The 16155-nt window shown below is 61.8% G+C and overlaps 1 protein-coding gene across 1 annotated transcript; it reads right to left on the minus strand.

Annotated features, from left to right (window-relative positions):
- Positions 1-221: 221 nt before the first annotated feature.
- Positions 222-14245, minus strand: SLC4A3 (solute carrier family 4 member 3). Its single transcript, XM_089916328.1, is given in 23 exon segments — positions 222-1155; positions 1794-1967; positions 2128-2297; positions 2620-2873; positions 3569-3735; positions 4261-4350; positions 4719-4937; positions 5365-5559; positions 5743-5891; positions 6198-6416; positions 6625-6850; positions 7525-7709; positions 8159-8258; positions 8687-8870; positions 9142-9277; positions 9757-9937; positions 10088-10236; positions 11852-12074; positions 12076-12151; positions 12458-12573; positions 12732-13009; positions 13620-13785; positions 14116-14245. Coding segments are annotated over 23 exon segments (3786 nt in total). The 5' UTR covers positions 14167-14245; the 3' UTR covers positions 222-1077.
- Between the last annotated feature and the right edge of the window lie 1910 nt (positions 14246-16155).

Consider the following 16155-nt stretch of genomic DNA (forward strand, 5'->3'; position numbering starts at 1 on the left):
GGGCTTTGTAAGTCCATGGAACCTCTCTGCCCCACCCCCTTGCATCCCAATGAGGAACTAAAGGTGCTTGAATGGGATCTTTGATCATAGCGGGTCCACCAGGTGGCAGTGTTACCCGGGCCCAGTCCAGACAGAGCCTGCAGTGAGAGAGCGGCCACCAGAGGGCAACACAGGGACAGACGCTCAACCACGCAGCTGGTTGCCTAGCAACTGTGACGAAATGGGCTCCCAGTTTGCACCCTCTGCAAGGCCTCCCAGGTTATTTCTGGCGTAACAAAGACTGTTGCACGCAAGGAGTGGCCTCAGGAATCCCAGAACTGCCTCTCTTTTAAGCCTGGAGACTCTAAAATGGTCCAGGGACCCCTAAGCCAGCACGACCCTGGCGTCTAGGGGATTGGGCAGCTCCTGTCCCTGCCCTTTGGACTGCCAAGGATCAGGAAAAGAAAATAAACATTTTCCATTCCCCTCTGTAGCCGCACAGCCGTTGGGACGCTCTGATTTCCCTAGTGGCTAAAGCAGAGCAACCTCCTCCCTCTCCCATCCCCCAACCTCCCCCTTCTCAGCAGGGACTGGATTAACAGCATGTGACCTTGAGCCAGACCTTGAGCCTCCAGCTCCTCAACTGTACTTCAGGGGGGGGTCGAGGGGGTGCTGATAAGATCCAGCTCTGACCTTCTGTGGTCTTGATTCTCTCCCTTTCCTCCAAGAATTCTGTCCTTGCCTCAAAACTCTCCCTGATTTTGACGACCCTGAAAATAGAATTCTTCCAATTCCAGATGGATAAGTATGACCCGAGAAACCAGAGATGGAACCAAGAAAGTGAGGCAGACACAAGACAAGGAGTGTGGTTATAATGAGCTCAAAGCCTGTGCCGGTCTGGTCTGTGAAAGGGCCTGGGTGAGACGAGGTCAGTGCCCAGGGCAGAGTCAGGGGGCCACTCTAGTCATGGCATCAGTAGTGGTTCCAGGCACGTCTCTGGGTCATGAGGAGCCCGCTGGCCCTAGGGCTGGGCTCTGACTGGGGCCTGGTGTCGATCACTAAGGTGTCGGGGTCTCCAAGGGGCACCATGGTGGAGGATCACACGGGCATGTGCAGCTCGTTGTACTCATCCTGGCCGTCCTCATCAAAGTTTGGTTCAGCATCTTCAGAGTCCAGCTGCAAGAGGGAGCAGAAGGTTGGGAGAGGCCGGCACCTCACCGCCTCCCGTTCCCCAGCTCCTCCTTGGGCCGGCAGCCCTCACTGCCCCTAGACCTTTCCAAGCCTCACTGTCTACAGGGACTGTGGCCCCAGGTTGAAGCACTTCCCTCTGGCCAAAACCTTCGGGTCACCCCCCAGCGATACCTCCTAATAATAATAATGATGATAGCAGCTACCACACAGAAGTACTTTCCTGGGGCTCTGAGCTCCTGTGGTACCTTTGTACACCATGCGTGGGCAGAGGATTTTCAAAAAGATGTCCCTTCCTCTAGCTGACAGAAACAGGGCTCAGAATGGATCTCAGCACCGCCCCGCGCCCGCTCATCCCTCAGCTGTGTGCCTTTGCTCAGGACACAACCTGCACAGCTGTCTACAGCAGCCCTGTGCTTCTTTCACACCAAGGCACCGTTCTCATTGCTTTACCTGGAATTGTGTTTAATCCTCACCACGATCCTATAAGGGAGAACCTATTAGCCCCGTCATACAGATGAAAATGAGATTTCGGAACGTTAGGTAATTTGTCTGTGGTCACACAACAGCAAAGACTGGCACCCAGGGCCCAAGCCCCTAAGACTGCCCCAAGCACCTTCCCTTACCGCCTGTAGCTCCCTGTCCTGGAAGAGCCGGGGCAGGAGGCAACGCCTCAGGGGCACCGTGAGCAGCAGCAGGAAGGGAAAGGCGAGCGAGGCCGCCGTGGACTTGACCACCCAGAGCAGCGCGATGCAGCCCAGCTGGATGCACGTAAACAGGTGCATCCTCCAGGTCTTCACCTGGGGAACAGGTGTCAGGTCTCACCACATCTTTAGGAACTCGGGTCCCCAGGTCCCAACTTATCCTTTGGAGTCCATCTCCAGCCCAGAGATCCCTCGCCCCCCCCCCCCGCCACTCCCCATCACCCCGTCGCCCCACCTCTGTGCCTCCTGGCCCTACCTTGGTCACATAGGGCTGTTCGGGATGGTGTTTTGCTGGCATGAGTATGAGCAACAGACGCTGGGACAGCTGGATGCCAGACAGTGATGTGACCCCCATGTACAGGAAAATCCCAAAGAGCACAGCCAGTGGGATCCGGCGCAGCACAGCCCCCATGACAATGGACAGGCCTGGAGGAGGTGACACACACCTACGTGACCCCTCAGGCAGCCCCCGTGAGGATGGAAGGGCCTGGTGGGGAGGAGATGAGCCGGGCCTCATCACTGTGACCAAGAGAAGATGCAACAGGACAGAGAACCAAGAAAGGGCTCAAGCAAAAAGGCACATGGAGTGTCAAGAAGCAGGTCTGGGGGTCAGAGCAGGGGCTAGTCACGATGCGTTTGGAAACTCAGAAGGGATCTGGGTCAAGCCTGGGATGGAGAAAGGATTTAAGGTCCAAGAACGCAAGTCTGGGGGGTGGGGACCGGGGCCGTGCAAAGTGGGCGCTCTCACCCACGAGGCTGGCGATGAGCACTCCAGTGACCCGCTGCTCCCGCACCTCCTGGATCTGGGGCTTCTCGCCGGGAGCAATGGCAGTGCGCATAACAGTCAGCGCATTCACATGGGTGACCGAGCGGACGGTGGCGGCCGTGAGCCAGGGCAACCCAAACAAGCCACAGAGCCCACCCAGGGAGCCGATGAGAAGCAGGTCCAGGTGGAAGCCGGAGCCTTTGAGCAGCCTCCGCGCCTTCTGGCTGACGATGAGCCTACGGGGAGAGGATGGGAAGTGGGGGTGAGTTGGGGGTGGGGGGGTGGCCAGCGACAGGGTCAGGCACACACAGCAGGGACGGTGTAGAGGGGGAAGGACATGCAGAGCAGAACTCTCCCAGGACCTGCCAGCTTCCTCTTTCAGGTTCTCAAATTGAAGTTCTCATGTTTAAGCAAATCTGAGGCAAATTCCCATACTGTGGATATTTAAAACACCACAAAAGCCAGATGCCAGCTCTCACCACATCATTGTGGTTTAACCAAAATGAGATACATGTGAGCGTCACTGAGAGAACATGCTGCCAGGGTTTTCTGAGGACTGTCAAGTGCCACCCTGCAAGTGGTGGTAGTAACAGACAGGTATCATGTCAAAGCACCACTGGGGGGCTTCCCTGGCGGCGCAGTGGTTGAGAGTCCGCCTGCCGATGCCGGGGACGCGGGTTCATGCCCCGGTCCGGGAAGATCCCACGTGCCGCGGAGCTGCTGGGCCCGTGAGCCATGGCCGCTGAGCCTGCGCGTCCGGAGCCTGTGCTCCGCAACGGGAGAGGCCGCGACAGTAAGAGGCCCGCGTACCGCAAAAAAAAAAAAAAAAAAAAAAAAAAAAAGCACCACGGGGAAACCACGCCCCAGGCCCATGGACACCCTCCGGCCGCCAATCCCACGGCTCCCCGCTCCTCCCCCCCAGCCCTCTCACGCAGTGATCTGTGTCTCCATGAAGATCAGGATGAGGACCAGGAGGGCGGGCACAGCGGCTGCCACCATCATCCAGGGCGGGAAAGGACGGGCGCTACCCAGGGGCGGGATGAACCACGTGCGCTTATGGGGGGAGGTCACTGAGAGCCCCGTGGGCACCGTCAGCTTCTGCATGACCAGAAGGAAGACCGGGTTCAGGGCCGCTAGCAACTCCACGTAGCAGCTTCCCCCCACCAGCTCTGTGTCCCCAGTACCAGGGCTCCAGGGAACATGGGTGTGAACAGGTGTGGGGAAAATCAGTTTTGTATCCTCCAAAGTCACTGTGCCTCCAAGGGGTCTGGCAGCAAATGAGGAAATGATATACCTTCTCCCTGAGCCCCAGAGCTGCCAGGAGACCTGCTGCAGGGGCACCTGTCATTCTGCCCCCAGTCCCACACCTGGTCCTCCAGGAGTCCTGACTAAGGGCCACACACAGCCCCAGACTCCCTGGCCGGCCTCCTCAGCTGGACCACGCAGCTGCTTCTGAAACCCCCAGCCTACCCACCCCTGTGCAGCCCCAGCACATAGCCATTCCACTAGGAAAGCTGGGTTCCAGCCCTGACCGGCTGCTGGCGCAATGGGGACATGTTATGGCCTGCCTCTCAAGCCCCTGGGGTGAGAACCAGCTGCCAGAGGGGGTCGGGACTCACTCACCTGTGTGTAGGTGTCTGTAATGGAGTAATCCACCAGGACCATCACCAGAATGGAGATGGGGATGCCGAAGTCCCCGATGATACGGCGAGCCTTGAGAGGGGCCAATGAGGGGAAGGGAGCAAAAGGTAGATGGAGGGGAGGGTCAGGAGACTAACGTGGGGGTGTTTTACCCGGACCCCTCTTGGGCCTGAGCAGGAGCCAGAGGTCCCCTGGCCTGTCCCTTTAAACCCCGCAGGTGCCAGCCCAGCCCAGCCCAGCCCAGCCCACGAGGGCATTCCTCTCCTGATTACACTTCTCTGAGGCTTCAGACAGGGGCAGAGGCTGCACAGACTCGGATGAGGTCTCCCACGACCCGGAGAAGGGGACAGCCCCTCTCTTGAGCGGAGCCTGGCAGTGACAGCAGGAACCGCGGGACACCCACAGGGGGTCCACAGGCCCTACTCCCGCCGGCCACGCACCTTGCCGCCCAGGAAGCGGCTGTTTCTGAACTTGCGCAGGAAGAAGGCAATGAGGAAGGTCCCGAGCATGAGGATGAGGGACAGCAGAGCCGTGTTGGGTTGGTTCCTGGGGCCCGGCGGCCCCTCGGTGGGGGGCAGGGCACTCCCATTCAGGTCCAGCTCAGCTGCCAGGGCTCCCCCAGGGGGGTAGAATGGCAGCAGTGGGTGCTCCGTGAACACCTGTGTGGGTTACGAGGTTGCCCTAGCGCTCACCTGGGCAGATGCCTGATTTCATAGCGTCAGTACACCCGTGAGGGAGAGGGCTGGCCCCTCCCACACCTAACCAGGCAACGTAACACAGGACATGCAGCTCCATCTCACACACAGACGCCCTTCCTCTACATAGTGACCCAAGGCCCCCAGACCCATAGCCCTGACAATGCCCCCTTTCCGTCCCATACCCGTTCAGGTGAATCCTGGACTTCAAACCTCTGGGTTTGACTCCCTGCCCTTCAGCTCAGACGTAGCCCTAGGGCGTCCTCAACCCCCACGCCCACAGCCTACAGAGCCTTCCTCATCGTCCCTCCTCCCCCCAGGCTCTCCTTCCCAGGGTGCTGCCCAGCCCCCATCTACACCCCACCCCGCCAAGACCTCTCAGGGCCTCCACCTTGTAGAGCTTGTGGAAGGTCTCATAGATGAAAATGAGCGAGATGAGGAAGGCGAAGATCTCCTGGGTGAAAGGTGAGATGTAGCGGACCAGGAAGCTGCCTTCCGCGGCCACCAGGGCAAGAACAAAGACCACCAGCCAGAGGCCAACCCACACCCGGCCTGTGAGGTACTCCAGGCCCTGGGCTCGGCAGAACTAGAGGTCGGGAGAGAGAGGTGGTCACCCACAGCCATCTAACCTGGCCCTCAGGGCCCCACGGGACGGGCAGGAGGTGAACCCCGAGGGAGAGGAGGGGGAAAGACCGCAGGGGCCCATCACCTGGGCCAGGGGCACAGGGTGGAGCAGGTGACCCCTGGGGAGGGGCGGGGTGGCTGTCACCTTGAAGAAGGCTTCTTCGAAGACGAGCAGTGGCCCCGAGAAGCCGACCACGAGCAGCGGCTGGGCCCCCAGCAGAGAGAAGAGGACACCAAGCACAGCCGTGGACACGATCAGCTCAGACACACCCATCAGTCCTTCTGTCTTCTCCCCTGGCGCGGGCAAGGGTCAGTGGGACGGCCCTGGCCTGGCTCTTTCTACCTGGCCCCTCTTTCTTGTCTAGTTTCCCCTAACCTGGGGACCCAAGAAAAGCGGAGCAGCCCCCCAGAGTGGTAGCTAGGGGCCCTCACCACTCTCAACCCTCCTGCCTCTCACCACCAGCCCCCCACCCCGGATCTCCCACCCCTTGCACCCACCCCCTCTCACTTTACTGTCATCCCAGAAGTGACCACTGGGACACCCTGACCCAGCAACCCTGCAGGTGACAGTGAGCCCCCTCCTCTCCTCCCGCCCCTCACCTAGCAGCCCCCCGAAGGTGATGGCGGGACTGAGGGCAGCAAAGTAGATGAAGAGCACGGCAGCCACGCACTGGGAGTGCAGGGCGTCCCGCAGGTCGCTAGGGTAGTGCGGGTACCGGCGCTTCACATCCCGGACAAGCCCCCCAAACACCGAGCCAGTGCGCAGCAGGGGGTCGTCGTCAGGGGGCACCTCAGAGCCCCCTAAGTCCATCGCCAGCTCTGGGGGAACAAGAGGCTGCTGGAACCTCGTGCTTGGAGCAGGCCCTGGGCCCAATCCTTCCCAGCCTGGGACGCAGTGCAGAGACCTGGGTCAGGGATTGGAAGCTGACGTGCAGGGCTCAAGAGTCGGGATGGGGCTGGGGTCAGAGCCGTGGGAGCCGCGGAGGGGGCATATGTTCAGGGGGCTCCGGGCCCCAAAGGGTCTGACCTTTCCCAGGGGCCACGTAGCCGCCCTGGGTGGTCATCTCAACTTTGGTCTGCTCCCGCTCCCGCCGCTTCCTGAGCAGCTCGCGCTGGAAGGCAGCCACGGAGCGCAGCAGGTCTCGGCCCTCCACCTCGGACGGGGGGATCACGATGCTGCCATCCAGGAACTCGCTGATGGCGCTCAGGAGGTCCTGCCGGTCGTCCGCCTGATAGGCAGCATCGTGGAATAGCTGGAGGCAGGAATGCCAGGGGCTAAGCCCACAGCCCAGGGAGGCCCTGGGACGGGGGGCTTTGGGGAGGAGGTGTTGGGCCATCAGAGAGCCAGAGGCAAGGTGGACGGTCAGCCACATACACAGGTCCAGTCCACTTATCAAAACTCTGACTCATGTCCCTGCTGGCCGGCAGGCAGCCACGGCCCTGAACACCTCCCAAACCCCCATGACTGCCCGCGCTCTTCCCCTGGGAGCCTCCAGACTTTTCCAGAATGCAACAACTGAAGGGATGACGCCTGGCATAGCGCTACCAATCCAATCTCCATCCTCACTGGAGAGTGCCCACATCCTGTTGGTTGGGAAATATTTCGAACATCACCCCTGGCTAGAGGACCCTCCTGTCCAAGCCCAGCTTCCCTTTCGAGTCTCATGTCACATCCAAAGCTTCAGCGTCTGGGCTTCTTCGTTCCTGCATCCACCTCCCTGTCCCCTCCCATAGCCCCAGCCCAAGGCTCCCTTTTCCCTCTCAGCTCACCCCTCCCTCCACCACTCCAGAGCGCTGCCTCCACCCCGAAGGGCCACTAGCACCCCTGTACCCATGGATACCACTGGGGGCAGCGAGTGGGACAGAGAACAAGCAGGGCTCAGGGGAACAGGCCTAGAATGCCCAGCCTGGGGGCTGCCGGACCCACCTTGTCAGACATGAGGGTGGCAATAGAGCGCCCAAGCTCGTGATAGTCGGTGCTGGTGTGGCCAGGCCCCAGCATCACGAAGAGAAAGCGAACCGGCACAGGGACCTCAAGCACAGACTCCAAGAGTACAGCTTCGTTCAGGCGCACAAAGGCTGCCGCTGGCTGCTCCAAGAAAGGCACACAGCCTGGCGGGACAGTAAGGCACAGGGTGCTGGGCAAAGGGGCGCAGTCAAGGCAGGCCCTGGGGGGATATCTGGGGCCATCATGTACAGTTGAGCAGGTTGTGCACTGCACAAAGAAACCCCAATCTAAAGAAGCCCTATTTGCTTATATGTCTGTACATTTATTACAATTTACCAGCAGATGGAAATCAAGGGTATTGAGGAAGGGGTGCTTTTTTCTAATTCTCACAATGGTGTTATATGGACTAGAAGCAATCCAAGATAGCAGAAAGCTGGATGGGAAGCAGGCAGAGGATTAGGGAAGATGGGTTGAGAGGAAGACCAGGGGCAAGGTGGGGGCCTGGTTGGAGATGGACGAGGCAGCCTGCAGGCCAGAGCTCAAGACAAGCAGACCATGGTGGGGGCATCCATGCCCTGTAGCCCACATGCCCCCAGGGCCCAGCCCTCCTTACCCACGAGCACAACAGTAGCCTCAGCATCTTCAGGGATCTTCTCCAGCAGCTTCAGGCTTTTCCCCCGGTGACCATCTCCCCCAGGCATGTGGAGGGGCTTCTGAGGACGCAGAACTGGAATAGGGCTGGGACCCAGACCGGAGGCCATGGCAGGCCCTCCCATCCCTTGTTCCAGGCCTGGACTCTGCCCACCAACCCCTGGATCTGGGCCCTGCTTTCTCCCTCCCCAGCCAGGGTGGAGACTATTGGTGAAGTGCCCCACAGCAGGATCTGGACCCCTCCTCCAAGCCCCCTCCTATATCTCAGCCTTACCTTGTTTAAATGGCTCCCCTGGGTCTGCCCCATCATCCCATTTTAAATTTCTGTTTCTCCAGGGCAGGGGTCCCTCCTGAATGTAGGTCCCCCACATCCCTAGTATGGTGCCCGGCAACCAACCTTCCTGACCCACTCAATGAAGCCATCCATGGCCTCCACTGAAACTGGAAGCCCTCCTCATCCCCCAGCCCAGGTCAGAGCAAGGTGACTGACCTCCTTGGCCTCAGGGTCATGAGGCCAGAGTGGGGCTGGCTCCCCCAGGTCATCAGCCACGGTAGGCACTGCACCATCGGGGCCATGGCTGGGGGTTGGGTGATGATTCCCTAGGACCGAGTTCACGCTGGAACTGGACGCATTTCGGGGAAAGAAGCCACTGTCCTTGTCATCATTGGGATGGCTGAGGAGAGGGCAGAGGGGGCAAGGCAGGTTAGGAAGACAGCCCCTTGGTGGCCTGAGGTCATGAGGAAATGAGGTCAGGGCCTCCATCCTTTTTGCCTCAATGTAAGAAGGAACTTTCTAACGGTTGGTACTGTCCAAAGATAAAGAAGGAATGAGCTCCCCATCATTTGGGGTATTCAAGCAGAGGCTCGAGAGCCACTCAGTAGAGTCTGTGCTCCTGGAAGGCAGCTGAACCTGAAGGCGCCCTCCCAGGTGCCCCACCCTGGCACCTGTGTTTCAGCAGCAGGGTGCGAAGGACACTGGCCCTGTCCTCCGGCCGGATCTGGTCAGACACAATCATGGTCTCCACCACGAGGTGTGCGATGCCTGGCAGAGTGGTCTGCTCCAGGTCCAGGAGGGCAGCTCCTGGGGGCACAGTCAGGGGAGGGAGCACGGTCCCGTCAGGTAGAAAAAAACCACCCCCCAGCGGCTTGCTCCCCAAGGACAGGCAGACATGCTGGGTGAGCCAAGCACCTGATGTGCCCAGGTGCACACACAGCTCCATGTGGCCCCAGCCCCGCCCGAGAGGGATGCAAAAAGAGAGCACGGGGTGAGGGCACAGCCCCTCCTTGCCCAGAGAGGGGGTCATCTGTTGATTTACTGCATGTGGACAGATACCTACTGTGCCCCAGGTACAGTGCTAGGTACCTGGGCACAGCCCCACCCCTCAAAGCTTATAGCTGTGCAGGCAGCTGGACCCCATGTCCCCAAAGTGGCAGCCAGACCTCGCCTGGCCCCAGGGCTCCAGGGAGCAGTCCCTGGAGCTGGGCAGCCCAGCACAGGCTGAGCTCTGTGGTTTGTGAAGAGGGCCTGCAGCTCTAGGGACAGGCCTGCAGGGCCCCTACCGTGGGCAATGGTCCTCCTGAGCTCCAGCAGGCTGCGGAAGGAGAGCGAGGCCACGTGCGGCTTCCCCCAGCGCTCCGTCTCTTCCTCCACGTCCTCTTCAAACTTGATCCAGCGAGCCGTCTCCCGCCAGTGGGGCTCCTGGCTGCGGTCCAGCATCAGCTCATTCAGCTCCACAAACACCTGGGGTGGGCGCCAAGGGTGAAGGCCTGGAGGCCGCCAGGTGGGACCAGCTGTCCTGGGGACATGGCGATGGGCCAGGCAGGGAGGGAGGGAGAAGGGGGGAGGAGAGGCGAGAAGAATCCAAAGGCCCACTTCCTCGGGGTCCGGTACCTCATGAGGCCTCCGGTCCAGCTGCTGCTTCTTCTTCTTCCTGCGCAGGATGGGGGCCAGGCCACTGGGGCTGCCCCTCCCGCCCTGCGTCCGAGACGGCTTCTTTACCAGGTGCCGGCGCACGCCAGGGTTGTCCTCCAGCCGGTGACCTGTGGAGAAGATGGGCTTGGCGGTCCCAGGGTTCCAGCTCAGGGCCTCGGGGTCATTGCCAGCCCCTCCAGCTCTGCTCAGCCATTCTACTCGGTAGTGCGGGGGGGCCGCCACAGTCACCCAGGGACCATGCGGACAAAACCATATCGTCCAGCTGGGCCATTTCATACATAAGGAGACTGAAGCCCAGAGAGGGGAAAGGACTAGTCCAAAGTCACACGGGGACACTGGCTAAGCCACAGTAAAAGGCAGACCCCCAACTCAGTCCACAGCCCCGGTCACGGCCACTGTCTCTTACTCGGCAGTGCCAGGACCCACATTAAGTCACCAGGCCCCGCGCCCTCGGCACCTTGCCTGTGCCCCTCAGCACCCACGTGTACTCCCCCATGGGTACACATCCAGACGGACTCAGGCAGAGCTTCTCTCCCTTCCTTCCCATCTGCCCTTCCAGGCCCACAGCTGGGGGAAGGCCAGCAGCCCAGTTACTCACAAGCCGGTCTGCCCACCATGGGGCTCAGCTGGCCCCTGATGGATTCCCACAGGTCATAGTCCTCAAGGTCCAGCACAAACATCTCTAAGTCCTCTGAGGCCAGCGGGTCTCGAGGGCTGGGGGCTGGAGCCCTCTGAGGGCTCTGACCCTCAGCGTCCCCGGGCCCAGGGCTCAGTGCCCCGTTGGGCTCTGTGACCTCCTCCAGCGGGCTCATCATTCCCCCGATGGCCAAGGCCTCAGCCCCTGCTCCTTCCTAGAGCCCCGGCTCTCCTGAGAGGTAGGAGCCTGGACAGCAGTGGTCTTGGTCCAACCAGAGCTTGAAAGTGGCCGGGCCTCCTGACCCCGACTCCCCAGGTCCCCAGGCCTGCTCCCTGCTGCTTCCAGCCTGCACCCTAGGTCTGTAAACACGCCCTCTCCCTGACCACCCCCCCATCCCACCGCTGCCGCCACAGCCGCCGCTGCTGCTGCCATCGGATTGTTCCTGTCCCTGTCCTCAGGCCCTGGCAACTTTCCATGACGTATTACACTCAGAGCCCTCCCCCCTCCCACCCCACCCCTGCACACACACTGTGGTTCCAAGGGGAGGAGGGCGGGGTCGGTGATGCCCCTGGCTGGGCACAGAGCCCCATGGGTGCGGACAGGTGGCACAGAAACCAGGGCACTGATAAGACGGAAGGAACGTGCCGAGATCACAGCCAGGCCCGGCCGAGGGTGGTGTGATGGGAGTAGGAGGCTCCTGACACAGGGAGAGGCAGGGCCTGGTGGAGTGGCTGGGACTCAGGGCCCTGGTTCCAAGCGGGTAAAAAGAGTTTGCCCTGAGAAAAGAAGCCTCGGGGGAGGGGGGGGTACAATGATGTCTCCAAACGTCATGTGGAAAAAGGGCTGCCTTATTCCAGGGGTGACTCAGAGGACACAACCAGGACGGAAGGGCAAAGGCATCGTGAGGGGAAGTCTCAGCTCTGGCACCCGAGGCATGGCTTGGTGAGGTAGTGAGTTCCCCATCACTGGCCACATTCCAGCGGACAGGGATACCGCAGAGGAGCTCAGCCCTGGGTGGGGGAGAACACAGAGCCTCTCCAAGGTCCCTCACAGGCTGGGCACCCCTGGAAGTGGGTGTCACTCACTCTTCATGTCGTCCAGGTCCGCGGAGCCCAGCATCTGGGCCTCCGCCTCATCCGTGGGCACCTGCTGCTCCGGCCCACCCGGGCTGCCCAGGGCACTGCCTGGGCATAGCCGTTCCCGCAGGTCATAGCTGGCTGACGGGCTCCGTGGCCGGCTCTTCTCTCCGGCGACTCGGGAGACCCGGGCCCGGGGACTAGGGGAGCTGAGGAGGCAACACGGCAGCCTTGAAACTGGCAGGGACCCTCGGTGGAGATGGGCCAGGGGAGGGGGTTCCTCTGCCCTCCCCCAGCTTGGGGCAGGGCCTGGAGAGGCCCCCTGGGGACTACACACAGGCTCCTCCTGGGCAGAGAGAAAAGCTTACCTCCACCTTCCTGCCCCCGCCGCACTGGTCCCCAGTTCTTCTTTGTCCCCATCCTCCTTTTCACCCAGACACCTCTCTCCTGGAGGACTCTCCCTGCCCGCCCTCTGGTGCTCTCCTCCTTGCCAATCATGCAGAGAAGGGGCACGCCCTCCCCGGCTCCTCCGCCCCGCCTCCTTTCCTCCTAGCTTCTCCACTGGGGTTAGGAAGGAGCCTGGGACCTGCTCTGGGCTGGGCTGGAGGCCATTACCTGACCGAGTGCTGGGGGCTCTTGTCGGAGCGCGGGCCCACCGCGGGCAGGGGCTTGGTGAAGGCGGCCCTCCCCGAGAGGCCGGGACTGTCGTCCTCGTCACTTCCAATGGAGAACTGTGGATAAACCCCGTGTGACCTGGGTCCCTGCCCTGACTCAGCCCCAATACCCCACTCAGCCCCGCCTCCCCCTAACCCTGCCGGGCCTCCCCTCCCCCCTCCAGGCCTCCCCTTCTCTCCCTGAGCAGCCAGCCCTCCCTGGGGACAGACCTTACCTTTGCTTTGGGTGGGGACCCTGCGGGTGGAGGTTCTACAGGCTCTGCCTCAGACTCCCCTTCCTCTTCCTCCTCCTCTTCCTCCTCCTCATCCACTCCGGCTCCCCCCTCCTCCTGGATGGGAGGGGTCCCCTCAGAGGGGGGAGCAGAGGTTCTCTCCTTCTTCCTCTTCCTCCTGGTTTGCCGGGCAGAGGTGGCGGGCAGTCGCCGCAGCTTGTGGGGTGGAGGCAGGCGCACCGAGAGCGGGTGGTGGGTGTGGTGGGATGTGTGCCGGTGAACTGGGGGTGCAGGAGAGCTGGTTGGGGCCCCCACAGCAGAAGGGGGCCCCTCACCACCCTAGGGACGCATGCCTTATTCTAGCTCAAGGCCTCAAACAAGGGCACCCTAGTCCTTCCTCCAGAGTCAGGCTCCCCCCAACACCTGTACCCATAGCCTGTCATTGGGAAGGCCTGGTAGAGTCGGGGGGATGGAGTGATGGAGAGGGGAGGTTGTGACAGGGAGGATGCGGGGATGAGAGGACAGGACACAGCAAGGAAGGGAAAGGTAGAGTCAGCAGAGCTAAGGAGGAGAGGAGAGGTGGCAGAGAGACGAGAGCAGGGCCAGAGGTATGACAGAGCCTTGAGGAAGATGAAGGTCACCAAGGGAGGCCTCAGGCCCATCTCCCTACATCTCCCCTGTGTCTGGGGCTCAGCTCCCCTAGCAGGCAGACAGGTGATGGGTAAGTGAGGCAGGATGACTTAACATGGCATGGTGGCCCAGCACAGCATCCAGCACAGCATCCAGCATAAGATGACACCGGGTGACCAAGCCAGTGGTGAGCACGGTGATGGTGGCAATGAAGGTGATGGCGGTGAGGGCGGCCACACTAGGGGTCCCCAGGCTACCCACACTCAAAGTCCCGCTCGCTGTAGCTGCGGCTGGGCTTCTTGGGGTCCCAGGCCGGGGGCTTGTTGATGAGGTCCCCAAACCTGCTCACAGCCAAGGTCTTGCCCAAGTCATCATCCTCCTCCTCCATGTCTGGGCTCAGAGGGGGCTCCTCCAAGGGCACCCGGACCTGCAGACCCAACAGCCTCTTCTAAGGAGCCCTGACGCATGAACGCCACACACCCACCCCAACTCCAAGCCCTAGGTGGAGATGGGGGAGACCAGCAGACTCGTCTTCTACTCCCTGTGGCCCAGGCAGGGGTCAACCTCCCAGGCTTCCAGGGCTTGGGAGGAGAGGGGGCAACAGATCCGAGAAATACCAAAAGACCCCCTCTTTCTCCGTATCTCCCGCCCAGCTCTATCCCTGGATCTGGGGGTCCCAGGGTCGACCAGAAGACCCCCCTATCCTCCTTGAGGTCCCTCCCCCTCCTCTTCTCCCACCCCCGCGAGCGTCAGTCACCTGGGGTAGGGGGGAGGCGCCCCCGGGCGGCGGAATCACTCCATTGGCCATGTCCGGAGAGGCGGCTTGGGGGGACTTTGACTCACTGAGGGACCCGTGACCCGGGTGAGAAGAGGGCGCTGCGCGGACCTAATGGGGAGCCCTGGGGGAGGAGGGCGGGGTCAGGAGCCTCGCGCGGCCGCCCCCCCTCCCCCTCCCCGGAGCTGGATCCCCCGCCCGCCCGAGCTCCCATCGAGGCCCCGCCGCGCCCGGGATGCCCCGGGGCCCGGCCCGCCGCTCCCTGCCCCGCCCTGCGGTACCTCGGGGCTCCGGAGCGTGCGGGGCTCGGGCCGACCGCCGCGCCCCATCTCCTTCCCGCGCTCGCCCCGGGGCCTGTCGCTGCGCAGGGCCGGACGGCCTGGGGGCGCCCGCGGCGGCAGCGAGCCTGGCGGGCTGGGCGGACGCAGGCGCCGGAGCCCGCAGCCCGCGGCTCCACCTCCTCTCGCTCGGCTCCGCAGCTCCGCCGCCGCCGCCGCCGCCGCCGCCGCCGCCGGGCCGCACAATGGGAGCGGGCGAGCGGTGACTCACCCCGCCCCGGCCGGCCCGGCCCCCACGCGCGGGCCCCCGCAGGACCCCACCTGCCCCGCAATCCCTTCTCCGGCGCCCCACGCGTTGCCGAAGGCGGGTGCGCCGCCCTCCACTCCCACAATTCCCAGATGCACGCACCACCTTGCTTTTAGCCTCCTCTCCCCGCAAGAGCCGTGGAGGCGACCCCTCCGCAGACGCCAGCCCCTCCAACCTTGGGAACTGAGCTCGCAGGCCTACGGGAGCACCCACCACCTGTCCCTTCGGTTCCGGTATAGCCTCAGATGCCTGGCTTCTGCCACCAGGCAGCGCCCAACATTTGACCTTGGCAGTTACCTCCCTGGCCTCGGTTTCCCCAACGTAGCCAGAGGGGCCTGGAAACGGGGTGTTCCGAAGTTCCATCCAGCTCTAAGATTCTGCACCTCAGTTTCTACACCCTCTCTCCCCCTCCTCCACCCCCCTAGGTCACATCTTTTCCAAGGGCAAAGGTGTTTGGAAGGAACGACTGGATCCCAATTTGACCTTCTGGGGGTCTCGCTGAAACTGAGCACCTAGCACAATGCCATGTCCCTAACAACCCCTCATTAATAGCTGGTGGAGTCACGTCCCTGAATCCTGAGGAGAACTTAGGAGGATGCTGGGGGAGAACCCAGGGTGGAGCTGCTGGGCAGGAGAGGGGCCAGGCCCAGGAGAGAGAAACCAACGCCTGCCCCGGCGGGGGCGGGGGGGCCGGGGGGGAGGGGCAGGGGATGACAGGATGCTGGACACGATGGTCTCTGTGTGGGAAAGAGGTTTAACCCTGTGACCTTGGGCATGTAATTTACCCTCTCCCAGCCCTGTCCTCTCCTGGGTCTCAGCTCAACCTGAGGGAAGATTCTCTACATTCAGAGCCGTCAGGGGGAAGAGGGGAAGGCAGCTAGTATCTGCTGAGCCCTTGGCTTTGCACCAGCAGCCCCGTGCTGGGCCCTCTCTATACTCATCTTGGCTTCACCACAACAGAGATTCATGGAGCCTTGTTACCCTGTTATGGTCACAGCTGGGAGGCAGGCTGCTGACAGGGCATCATGGGTGTATGTCCCAGCCACAGCCGTTTACCGCTCCAAGCCTCTTTCAGGGAAAGAGATGTGCTCGGCCTCCCCGTCTCACAGGGTGTGCAGAGCATGAACCAAAATGCCCACCTGAGAGCCAGCTGTGTGTAAGTAGAGTGTGTGAACTGTGCCCCAAAACTCAGGATGTGAGACCCATCTGTTATGGGTTGAATTGTGTGTCCCCCTCCACCACACACACACACACACACACACACACACACACACACACACGCCACCAGTTCATAGGTTGAAATCCCAACCCCCAGTACCTCCGAAGGTGACCTTATTTGGAAATGAGGTCATACTGGGGTGGGGTGGGGTGGGGTGGGCTCCTTTCCCAATATGAATGGTGTCCTTCTAAAAAGGGGAAATATGGACACAGACATAC

This window comes from Delphinapterus leucas, chromosome 8, assembly GCF_059928025.1.
Source record: "Delphinapterus leucas isolate spDelLeu-1000000601 "Yukka" chromosome 8, BTC_Dleu_Yukka2, whole genome shotgun sequence".
Lineage (NCBI taxonomy): Eukaryota > Metazoa > Chordata > Mammalia > Artiodactyla > Monodontidae > Delphinapterus > Delphinapterus leucas.